The sequence below is a fragment of the Etheostoma spectabile genome, chromosome 14 (genome assembly GCF_008692095.1).
Source record: "Etheostoma spectabile isolate EspeVRDwgs_2016 chromosome 14, UIUC_Espe_1.0, whole genome shotgun sequence".
Classification (NCBI taxonomy): domain Eukaryota; kingdom Metazoa; phylum Chordata; class Actinopteri; order Perciformes; family Percidae; genus Etheostoma; species Etheostoma spectabile.
In genome coordinates this window covers 4,157,306-4,169,733 of record NC_045746.1, presented here as the reverse complement: position 1 = coordinate 4,169,733, position 12,428 = coordinate 4,157,306, and the positions used below count along the sequence as shown (strand labels likewise).

Sequence of the window (12,428 nt, the reverse complement as noted above, 5' to 3'; positions counted from 1 at the left end):
TGTGTGTGTGTGTGTGTGTGTGTGTGTGTGTGTGTGTGTGCATACTTGTGTGTCACATCCTATGGGTTTCCTGTTATTGTCAGTGTAGGAAACCAAACTCCTGTTTTTAACTATGTCCCAGTTCTCCACGTTACACAGATGTGATCCTTGCAATTAAAATACACTAGAAACTTAAATCCCAAATTAAGATATCAGTATTGATACCTAAAATACCTAAAATCCAGTATCAGTCAGGCTAAACAGTGTGTGTATGCATGATGAGGGTTGTTTTGTGAATGATGAGCCTGCCATAGAGCTCCACAAACTTGACTGCCCCAGCAAGTGCAAGCTGGACTATTAGACCATGCAAACCTTAGCAATGTACCATAATAAAGAGTTTCATTAGTTAATGTGAAAAATGCAGTACCTACACAATGGTGGTTAAAAGTGAAAAACTCCCCCAGAGTCACCCACTGTATAAAGCTCACACTCTAACTGTGGAGCCATCAGATCACCACGGTGATCAGCAGTGATGATCTTCGGCTGACCTACATTCATTCTAGAGTTCCTTAGATAAACAGCTCCACTGAGGGAGCTGGATAATGACACACAGAGCTTCCTCAGGACACTGAGACATTGTTCTTTCTGCCACAGCCAGCGATGGACAATAAGTTGACACTTGCTGCCAACTGGGCCAGCCAGCTTATAATGTATAGCACAAACACGACACACGGGGAAGGCTCTTGACAATCAATGCATAGTAAACTACTGTTGAGGAATATGGCCAGTATTATAGAAATGTGTGAATCAGGATTAGTGCAACATGTGGCTCTACCAACATGCAAATCCACAATTGTATTTATTACTAAAGAATGCCTTTGAAAATTCAAGTGAAAGAACCACTGAAGCCTACTACGGAGAACAGTGTTTAAGAATGTCATCACTAATTTAATGATTAGTCTAATTATCAATGTTTGATTTTAAGTAGGTCCTGTATTGTACTAAAAATCAAAACAACGTCTTCAACATCATTTTAAACACTCCATGAGAATCTAAAGGCAATGCTGAGATCATGTCAAAGTGCATGCCTCATAACTAGGATGTCATGATGACATATCTGGATTTATACTTTCTGTCATTAGTTGCTTAAGTCTGACATATTTACCTGTCTGATTTATTGTCTGTGGTGTACAAAGAAGCTCAATCAGGATCAGGCTTCACAAAGCTGATACCAGTCTATTAAAAAAAATAATTGATTGTCTCCAGTTCAGATCTTGCAGATCAGCTTGTGACATCCCTGGTGACTACACCAGCAGATTACACAGCAGCACACTGGAAAAATAAAACCTGATGCTAATGCCACTGACCCAGACTTTACTTACTCAACCAAACCAAACAGCTAAAGCTGAATATATTATAGACATGCTAAGCCTTGTCATAGCGTAGGATAAAACAGCAGAACTGGTTTAAAACATATGGATCATTGCATTAATAGAACAACAGTATCTCTGAGCACGCCTTGGAATTTATTACGCACAGCAGACAGCCACTTCATTCACAAACCTGGTAATGGGAGAAATTAGGTTAGGGCAGGACATATTACAACATATCTACATGCACTGTAACTAATCCAAACCCCTTCTTTACATGTAACTGGCTAGTAATCCGTTCTCTTCCCCACCACCTACCATATTATGAACCAAGGCTGATATATTTTAATTACATTAGTTATGTAAGACTGAAAGGTTTTTTTCTTTGTTGAATCTGGACTGACAGCATAGTAAGGGAGGACATATTTGTTTCCCTTAATGTAGAAACCAGCCTAATTAAATGTAATTTTCAATTTCAGTCTTACAAATTAAATAGTTTGTATAAAAAGGAAGTGAAGCTAATGTTTTTAAGTTCATCACTCTGTGATACTTCCAGGGATTTCCCTGTCTGAAGTCTTTGCCATGCACATGACCTCATCTGACATGCCTGTTTAACATACAATATACACTACATGGCCAAGATGAATTCTCCCAGCAGAAATGTAGCTGTGTTAACCAGGTATCTCTAAATCTCTTACCCATATTAAAAAAAAACAACAAGGATTGTTAGGTACATAAAGTTTCATAAATCAGGTTATTGCCCAAGTGTATTGAGTACATGTGAACACACTGGTGTCTGGGCTGCAGAATGTGTCCAAACTGGCTAGACTGCCCTCTTTCTCAAGTCATCACTGGCAAAAGTCACGATGGACAAAGTCACAATAGCAGGGTTAGGACTCTAGGAAGAGAACAGGGCTGGCCAAAGAAGAGGCCTACTATTACAATTGAGCTATGAGTGGTAGAAATACTGCTATTCATGTTGTAGTTTATACTGACTATCTTAAATGAACTGTTTTCTCCCACAATTTACAAAAACCTTAATTAAACACTAGGAAATTGCTTTCAAGCACACCTCAATGAACAGCTTGACCTGTCTGGTCACATCTACTCTGTTTACCTTTGACTCACAGTAATCACAGAGAAGTCAGTTGCTTCACTGATGGTTCAGCAGCTCTCAGCAGCTCACTGCAGTCATCACTGAGACATTTATTACCACCAGGCCTAAGCTACATGCTAACCGGTGACTGTATTTATTATATGCACACACATATCAGTGTGATAATAAAGTATTATAACTGTGGCGTAACCTACTCATTAACCTCTTTAGGCATTGACCTTGGTACGCAGGTTCCAAGAGCACACTGCCACAGACGGTCAGAGCTAGCTAATTTTCTTTTCTTTTTAGACATTTAAATTCCTTCAAGATTTTGTATTAACAGTATTATCATGAAAAGAAAAGAAAAATTCTTGCCATGTGACTTTTCTTTGAGTGTGGGAAATTTTCCAACCCAAAAGAGATATTGTCTAAGTCTCTCCTACCAAATGCAATCAAACTATATCAGAAAGTATTTGAAGTCCAGTCGGACGTTAGTGGTTAGCAGCAGTGAAAGTGGAGGCTATCGGTACGGGCTGTGTGTGATAAGGTGATGAGGCTGTAGAGGCTTGGATCTGTAGGAGATACAATAACCCACACTCTTGAGTCATTACAGCTTACACAGGGTTTTAAACATGAACCATCTGCTCTGTGATTAACACCCAAGCCCATCAGGAACGCACACATCCAAACATCTAGGCAATTTATTATGCAACCCACACTGGATAAACACACATGAACATAAGCGTAACTCTCAGAACAAGAGATCTGCATATGCAGATGGCCAGAAATGTGGTTATATTTGTTGTTTAAAATATGTTGTGTTAATAGAATGGCCAAGGATCAAGTTGAGAAATATTTACTTCTCTTTACTACAACAATAAAATAACCTCAGAAATGGGTGTTACTTTGCTAATATATTGATTAATGGCCTAGTTCTACTGTCATCTGACTGTTTCTCTCTTTCTAGCTTCCTCACCAACTTGCACTGACTAGTAGCAACTTCATTAGTACATACATAATCTAAATGATTAAATGCACCGCCACATAGAGTTGAGGTTTTTGAGGAGCGCGCCACTATTGGACGTTCTCGACTACAGGCACATTCAGACATGTACACCTAGCCTCTTATCAGTGTCTTGGAGATTACAATTTTTTAGATTTCCTGACACAACTTGAAAAAACACACACACACACACACACACACACACACACACACACACACACACACACACACACACACACACACACACACACACACACACACACACACACACACACACACACACACACACACACACACACACAGAAAAACTGCTCAAGGGTGGAAATTGCCTTTTTTAAGATCCATGCACAAATCCACAAGCACTTAGCTGCAACCCAATTATGTGTGGTCATTGGGCAAGAGGTTAACTTAGCCTATTAAAGCTCTCCTGTGGGAGATCCATGGTAAATGCATCAGAGGGAGAGAAAGTAAGCCTTTGTAGGTGGTCCTATCCACAGGCAGGTTGACTGAAACCTCACCAGCATGTCTAAACTATTCTGTCATCTGAAGGTGGTCAGCCTTCTGCTGTCAAATCACTGACAGCCCAGATTAACAAAAAAACCTTGAATAGCATAGCCGTGTTAACACTTCGTACTGTAAAGGCTGTTTTACAATCTCTGCATCCGAGCTTGCGCGCACCAATGTGACGTCAAAATGACGTAGATCTCGCTGCCGTCCAGAGGGCGCGCACCACTCTAAAGCGAAAACAGGAAGCCTGAACAAGCTTGAGGGTAACTGGATGCCAGGACTTTCAGAGTGCAAGTCTCTCTTGTAAACTTACTGGTTTAAGATGACTTATTTTATGGTGAATGAAAGGCTTGATCTGACGAAGTAGGTCATCAAATCAAATCAAATCAAATCAAAGCAGATGGCAATGCTGCTGCCAGGTATACCGTTGTTTACCTTTTTCTTCTTCTAGCCCATGAAATAGCAAAGTCGGTAGCCTTTCCTCATTAGCACAGTTACAGCGCTCCCATGATGTCACACTGGCACTCGACAGGTTGGCTGCGGTTAGTATACCGCATGTTTAATACAACTTGGATGATCTGATCACAAGTAGGCAGCTGTGACTAAGTAGAAATGTATGTGACTGAGCAAGGAAGTACTAGACTTTCTGAAATGGTAATAGATACTGTACGTGTGAGCACATCTATGCATGACAAATTAAACATAACACATGCTAAAGCTTTGGGGTGACATCTTAGATGCTCCACCATCAAAACACCAAATTAGTGAATATTTTTTTGGAGAAAATGTGTGGATGGCATCTCCCTCTTTTATGTTGCTACGGTATGTAGGCTTTTTGTATTTGTATTTTCAATTGTCTAGTATGTCTTTGTATCTGTGTATCTTTGTATCAATTTCCCTTAGGGACAAATTAAGTTGAAGTTCCAGAAGATTTTACAATTAATGCTTTTCTGGCAGTTTCTGGTGGCCCAAGACCTTACTAAGGCCCTGTTAAGACCTGATATTAACATGCGTCTTGGGTGATCACTTACAAGTGGACAGCTCTAAGTACAGGTGACAAAAGCAATAAGGACGCATTGAGATCTGATCGCTCAGACCACATTTAGAGGTGGCGTTGGTGATGTGTCTGTGTTTTTGTTACGGTGCTCTGCACAGAACTGACACCTGCTCTTATCCAAAGCCCTCTTAAGCTCTGTGCGCCCCTGTAGCCTGACAAAGGCGGCAGTGTCGACGGCACGGAGCCTGAGGTCCCCAGGGCCGCCAGTAGACAAACACTGTGGCCATCTACTCCAAACCTGTATGGCAGAGCACTATTTTGTTCACCTTTTTTCTGTCCAATTTGGTAAAGTCAGCTTCCTTGAGCTGTCCTTTGACACTGCTATCTCCACTATTACCCTTTGGTAGGTGAAATCAGCCATATACTTCCTCTGATGAAAATAAGCTGGGGACCAGCTACTTATTTGCACTTCCTAGTAAGAAGCTTCTCCGGGAGAGCATATCTGAATTACCCAAGCTCCCAACCAACTAGTAGGAATCCCTAGGACAACAGCATCCCCCCCCCCAGCAATCTAACGCATTACTAATTCAATTTTGGTAATATTATACCCGTTACAATTTGTGTTTTTTAAGAATTCACCGTCAAACATTTCTGAAACTGAAAAAGCAGTGAGTATTATTTCTTGTTGCTGTATTCAATGGATGAGATGAATGCAGAGACATATACATTTGCGAGACGGACATTATTTTTTTTAGGAGTTATTACGCTGCGTTGAAGCGCGCTGTCCTGTCACTGTTCCCGTGGTCAGAGCCAGAACCAGAGATGGTACGGACAACATCTGTGTCCCAACAGGTGACAATAGGCCTACGTCAACATGGGCAGCAGTGTGTCCGAGCTGACAGATATAAACATGTTGGGAAATAATGTTTAAGCTTGCTACATGTAGGCCTAAATATCATTGCATTTTATCAGCTGTGGAAAGTATGCAGTACTTCTATACAACTTTAAGGTACTTTTAATTGAGTATTTTCATTTTCACCTACTTGACTTGATTGTACTTTTACTTCTCTATTTGTATAGCAAACTTTGCATGTTTATATTAATAATACAAAATATGATTTAATGTGGACAAAGAGGAGACTTTATTGATCTGGTGGTGAAATTCACAAGCTACCTGCCAAGTCCTTTGAGTAATTCCAAAGCAATGCAAAAGTAGAGTAATGCATTACAATTCAGAGACATTAATATTGTAATATAGCTAAATACTCTAAAATGACAGTAACTAAGAATCTATAGAGCATTACATTTTGTAAGTAACTTGCCCAACACTGTACATAACTGATACACATAGTAAATCAGAATCCATTAGTAAATCAGAATCCATTCATAACTGGTCACACAAGTCTAACTAGGATGCCCAATGTGAACTGCATGCTGTGTTTCAGCATGACCTATACACACTATGGATATATCTGAAAACAAGACACAAGTCTGAGCGGGGCTTAGTTCTTGAAAGGTGTCAGCTTGTTTGGCAGGGCAGCCACTTCCATATACTAAGGAAAGGATGGAAAGGTGTACTAGATGACAAGCAGGCCTGATGTGACAGCGTGCTGGCCTAATGTCTATCAAGCTTTGATTAAAACACCTTGACAAGATTAAGCCAGAGGTGAAAAGGACCAAGATAACTTTGTCTGCCGGTGGATAAAAACACAATGCCCTTCCACCCTCCTACAACTAACTAACTCAATGTACAAAGGTGCATTCATCAGGCTATGTGTAAGCCATTTGGTCAAAAAGAGTTAATCACAGTCTGAAAGAAAAGAAGTCCATGACAAATGTTTACAGCTAAAACTTGATCTCATTTGTGATGTGGAACAGAACTTCGAAACACAAGAGCAACATTTGCATTACAACTTAGTGTGCAAACAAAATGCAAATCATAGCAAAAACCTAACTATAACAGATAAGATGTTGCTAAAAGTCTGAGACAGAATCTAGGAGGTGAGATGCTACATCTACCGTATTATCTCTGAACCCACTTTACATCTTAAATCAAGAGGACACTACAAAAGCTGGTGTGAAGCCAACACTCCTCACAGGATGGTCCAAAACAAGCCCATAATTTACTTCAGACTAAAGGTTAACAGGGACAACGTTTTGCACAAACTACTAAACTAACGTTCAACACCTGACTGCACATTACACAGAAATCAGTGCTCCCTGTCAGTCATGCAGAATAGTGCAGTGGCAGCTAGCTAAAGCCTCATTACCAAGGCTAAACCTGTACTTAAACTGCTGGAGAGGTGCCTAGATGTGGCTAGGTGACCTGCCGCCCGGGTGAAGTGAACAGTGTAGTCCGTTTTCCTGTCAGAAGATGTCACGGTCAGAAGTCTATCTAAAATCAGGAAACCAGCCTGCATTGAGAGACTGCCTCATGTGAGAACTGTAGCAAAACTACAATATTATCACAAGCCCCACTAAAAAAAAAAACAAGTGATCAAAAAGCCAACTTGTACTCTTTATAACCAATGAGCAGCAAAAACGCAATGAACAAACAAAACTAAAAATATGAGACAAAGGCCAGTTTAAATAGCTGAGTCTTCAGTTGCTTTTTAAAAGCGTCAACAGAGAACAGACAAGAACAGGGAGCTTTTCTGACTGTTACTGGCAATTAAATGCCACTGGAAACATCTCTATAGGACAGCTATGTATGTCTCAATACTTTTTATATAGTGACGATAAAATGAGAAGTAAATGCCACAACTGTCTTATCATTCTGGTAATTAACATAATGTGCTTGTTGATGTTTCTTTAAATGGTTGTTAATTTCTTTAATGTATAATTTCTTAAACTGCACTGTAACTTTTATTATCGTGTTTTATATATATTTTTGTACGTAAAGCACTTTGAATTGCCCTGTTGCTGAAATGCGCTATGCAAAAACATACATGCCAACATACATGTAGGCTGAAAGAGAAAACAGTTTGGTAAGCAGTAGTCCACAACTGAGCTTTTAATCAATCTTTCTGATACCAAGTAACATTAGGTTTCAAGTAACTTTCTTTCGCCTTTAACGTTAGGCTTTAGTTGATCTATCGACAGCTAACGCCCAGCTCACCTGTGTTTGTTGTGATGTAGAAGAAATTCGTTGTTGAGGGATGTTACTCATAATCTAAACGCATACTACCGACATTGCCTGTGTTAATTCAAGCACGGTGTTGACAGTGAGGATATCCTGAGCTCATCGTATTAACTTAGCGTTAACTATGTAATCCCGGGCTGACTGCCACTTATAGCAGACAGTCTTTCTGAAAGCACAGCGGCTGTGTGCCGTCCTCTCCCTGTCAGGCTGTGTTTACCTGTGGGGCTACTATGGGGCTAACGCTAAGGCGCTAGCTGCTACAATCTAGCTTACTAGCTAGCCGTGTCTATCACTGGAAAACAAACTATTTATCTATTTCACCGGCGCTAACTTACCTCTGCAAACATCGTCTAAAAGGCTGTGCGTGCGGTGGCTCTGGCTAACCCCACCACATTGTAACATGCGAAGAGGAGGTTATTTTCTCGGTTAAAAACGGTCGTATTTCCAATCTCCGTACTCTCGTCGGAGCGTCGCCATATTTGCCAGATTTACGTCTCGGGTGCCCTGTTTCTTGACGTCGCCATGTGATTGGCTGGGGAGCAATGACGCAGAAACACACCCGTGACTGACAACTGCAGCCAAAATCACGACTGATTGATCAAAATGCAGTAATAGTTTAACAATTTATAACATATATATATATATTAGTTAGGTTTACTATTGAATGAACACATGAAAGCGACCAGGAAAATTATCTTGGAGTCTTTTGTGTGTTGGTTGGAAGAGTGCTTGGCTGACTAGGCTGCTATAACTTTATTCTTATGAAGATAGAAAAAGTTCCCTTTGAGATCCTTTAAAATATATTGAAACTCCATTAAGCTAAAATTTAAGAATGATTTTCACCACTCAAATTGATAGTGGAGTATTTGTTTTTAATTGTTAGAAGACTTCAAATCTCAAATAGGCTACAATCTATAAGATCTGTTAAACATAAGAACAACATGTTATAAATGTCTTTTTTTTATTATTTAAAGTTTGTAAACCCAGCACGTTATGTATGTAGAAAACCCTGCACAAGGTATTTCTTGTTATTTGTTTATGTATTAATTTTAATGATTACTTTTTATTATTTTGTCACATTTTATTGTTATTAATGTTTATCACCTTCAAAAAAATTCAGATACCAAATAATATTTGATCACTAAATGTAACTTGTAGCCCACTTTTAAATAATGGTGATCTAGAAAAAGATATACATATATGTAAAGCTTCCTGACACTAGTAAAATAAAATGCATTCCGAGTAAAGTCTGATCACATGGTTGACCAATGGCTACCTGCGAACCTGGTGATAATGCATAATTTATTGCCCCAGTGGTAGCCTACCTTCAACAACCTGAGCTATACCTTACACTGCCTGGCAAAAAGAGAGCAGATGGGGATGGAAACAAAAGAGGCAAGGGCAAATAATCCCTATGTCACTGAAAAAGATTGTTAGCTTCAAGAGATCTCTGTGGGTTTTTTTAAGGTCAAGATACCTGTCTCCAGGTGGACATAGCCGGCAGAGACAAAGCAAAATAAAGTTTCTGACTCCTTTATGTAGCACAAACATTCCTCTATCACCCAGGTGCACACAAAAGAGATCTCCCTTGACCTCTCATGTTTCTTGTGTCTCTATTTTCTCCTGTCATTCTTGTTTCTCTGTCAGTCCGTCACACAATTACAGGCTTCACACAGGCAATTTACAGCGGTAGACTTTACACCCCCGCTTTATGAGCTGCAAGCCTTGTTACAAAAAAACTTGTTACAAGCTAATTTATTTTATATTACATTTTATATTTTTCATATTTGCAGTTCTGTGAGGTAAAGTGATGTCTCACATGCAGGAAATATGTAAGCAGTTGCTGGTTGATCAACCTGTTTTGCAAGTCTGCTTCTCGTTGCAGCATGTCACGTGCCAAGCTTTTAAAACAATAATAGCAAATGCAAAAAAGGGCGTTCCATTTCATGCTATGTCTTCAAACCTCTGAAATGCTTTCTCAAAAAGTCTCCAAAGACAGGCGTTGCTGTGGTTCCAGAGACTGCACCAAACAGCTCCTAACCTGCAGTGTTGTATCTTTACCGCAAGAGGACACTGTTGATCCATCCCAAACTCCAGTTAGGGTGAGTGGATGGTCAAAAAAGAAGTATAAGTGGAATGTCTCAAATTACTCAGTGGCAATCATAATTTCACAAACAACCAACAACCACCACAATTTGAAGAAGAGCACATGAAAACAATGTTCCACAGACATTACATACTGAGAGGAATTTGAGGTTTATCAGAGAGTAAAACATGTATTCCTGTGGTTAAAAAATGTATTTTGTAAACATAGTCATTATAAAATAACTCCCAGAACGCTTTGAATGACCTAAAATTAAGCAACTGCCATTGTTTTAAACTGTACAACTACACAAAACACTTACATCTTGTAATTTAAAGGTGCAATATGTAATATGTTTAATCAAAAAAATACGTCATCAGACATTAAGGAAACATGCTATGTTGAAATACTATCTTTTCTGACAACAATGCAAAAGTCAGTATTTTCTCCTTTGAAATTTTTGTTTTGTGACAGAATGTGTGTTTGTGTTTTGCTGTGTGTGTTTGCCCATTTTGACAGTCCGGCCAGGTTGCCAGATACACCTGTAAAAAACCCAAACCCAGCGCACTACAGCCATGGAAGCAGCAAACAAACGAACGCTATCAAAGGAGATTGATTCTACCCAACCTAAAAAAAACTTTGGCATGTTTCAAAACTGTTGAATGACCAGAGACGTGATAAACCCATCATAAAACCTAAATATTAGAGATGTATTGGAAAGATAGAGACAGCTTAGTGCCCAAAAGGACGTTGAGTTAGCAAATTTGACTACTGAAGAGGTAAGCATTACGCTTAAGGCTCATTTATCATGGCTACAAGGGACGGGCATTTTCAATCATTTCAACATTTAACATAGCCTACTCAAGTTAATTAATCACAAAAGTAATTGAGACACAGCCAGTGAAGTGATCCCTTCCTGGCTAACGCCGCTATGCTAACACAAGATAACTGCTAATGTTACCTGAGGACCAGATAGACGGGTAGAAAGGACGGCATGGGTGAGGTGTTTTTTTTGTTGTAACTTTATGCTGAGATAGGTTGGCTGTCAGTCAGGTACAGAGTTGTGTGTGAGCACGGGCTTTTATTATGTCAACATAGCCAGCATCTAACGTTAGCTACTCCGCTGCGCTGTGGAGTACTGTCTGGCTATGTAAGACTTGCGTCCACCAACATTGTTGGATGCTGCATTCTCAACCTGGCAACCCCCATGAACTTCGAGTCTGGGGAGGAGGGGCCAGATATTTCAATATTTTGAATTTGGACTGCAGCAACTATTTTATACGCTAGCTGTCAGTATTACATGTTGCCCCTTTAAAGTTAAAGAAGTTTAAAAACTGGTCTAAAAGTTCAAGTGGACTTTAAATGGTTCGCTGTCATCGGTCCTCTTATGACCCCCCCCTTCTTGCTTTATCAGTATTTTGTCCAAATTCAACCCCAGCCCATGTGTACCTCTCTTGCACCTGTACCCCCTCCCTCCATCACCACTCATTTATCTTGTCATTCCTCCTATCACTCCCTCATGCTGACTCCCCTTCTTCCCCTACCCTGCTTTCTCTCTTCCTCCTACTTGTCTCCCTGATTTATAGTTGGCGGTGTGCAGTTCACACACATTCCACTTCTGACACCCCGCCCCCAACCCCCCTGCCACTGGACTCTCATATCTAAGCACGGCCATTCATCTTCATGATCCTCCAGTGAAGAGAAGAAGAACAGGGAGGGTGAGAGAGATCAGACAATAGAAGGAGTGTTGTTTTTGTTGCGCGGGCCAGACTATCTTTTTATACAACTCTCTCTGCCTCTTGTTGCCTCTCAAGGAGTGGTCCCTGATGTGTGTGTGTGTGTGTGTGTGTGTGTGTGTGTGTGTGTGTGTGTGTGTGTGTGTGTATCTCCTCTGTCAAAGTTTCCAGGCCTGGCGCCTCCTACATGAAAGAGCCCCTGAAGTCTTTATAGAGAACAAACGGCTCCCTGACGCAATGCTCCAGGTTCCGGACACACAACGACCCATGCCACACACTCACTGGCTCACTCACTCATTCACTCATGCAGACACACCACATCCACAACCCACAATCCACAAATCCCCATCCTTGCACACCCCGGTTGGCCAGGCCTAATTACTTATGTGGTCGGCACTCTGATCTACCCCAGAGCCCCAAATGGCAGCAGGTCATAAAACCTTAAGTGTTCCACCAGTCAGAGCCGTGCAACTGTGAATATATATCCCTCAACATGGCTCAGCCAGGGCTAAGTC

General features: G+C 40.5%; 1 protein-coding gene across 3 annotated transcripts in view; it reads right to left on the bottom strand.

Moving 5' to 3' along the window:
• snx13 (sorting nexin 13) overlaps window positions 1-8,621 on the bottom strand; it is a 23,593-nt gene extending 14,972 nt beyond the window's left edge. For 2 of the 3 annotated variants that reach the window (XM_032535862.1, XM_032535863.1), the window contains exon 1: window positions 8,071-8,395. In XM_032535862.1, the coding sequence (XP_032391753.1) occupies window positions 8,071-8,121 (51 nt within the window). In that variant the 5' untranslated portion in view covers window positions 8,122-8,395. Of the gene's footprint in view, window positions 1-8,070; window positions 8,396-8,429 lie in introns of those variants that run through there. The other variant, XM_032535864.1, reaches the window with a different exon arrangement.
• Between the last annotated feature and the right edge of the window lie 3,807 nt (window positions 8,622-12,428).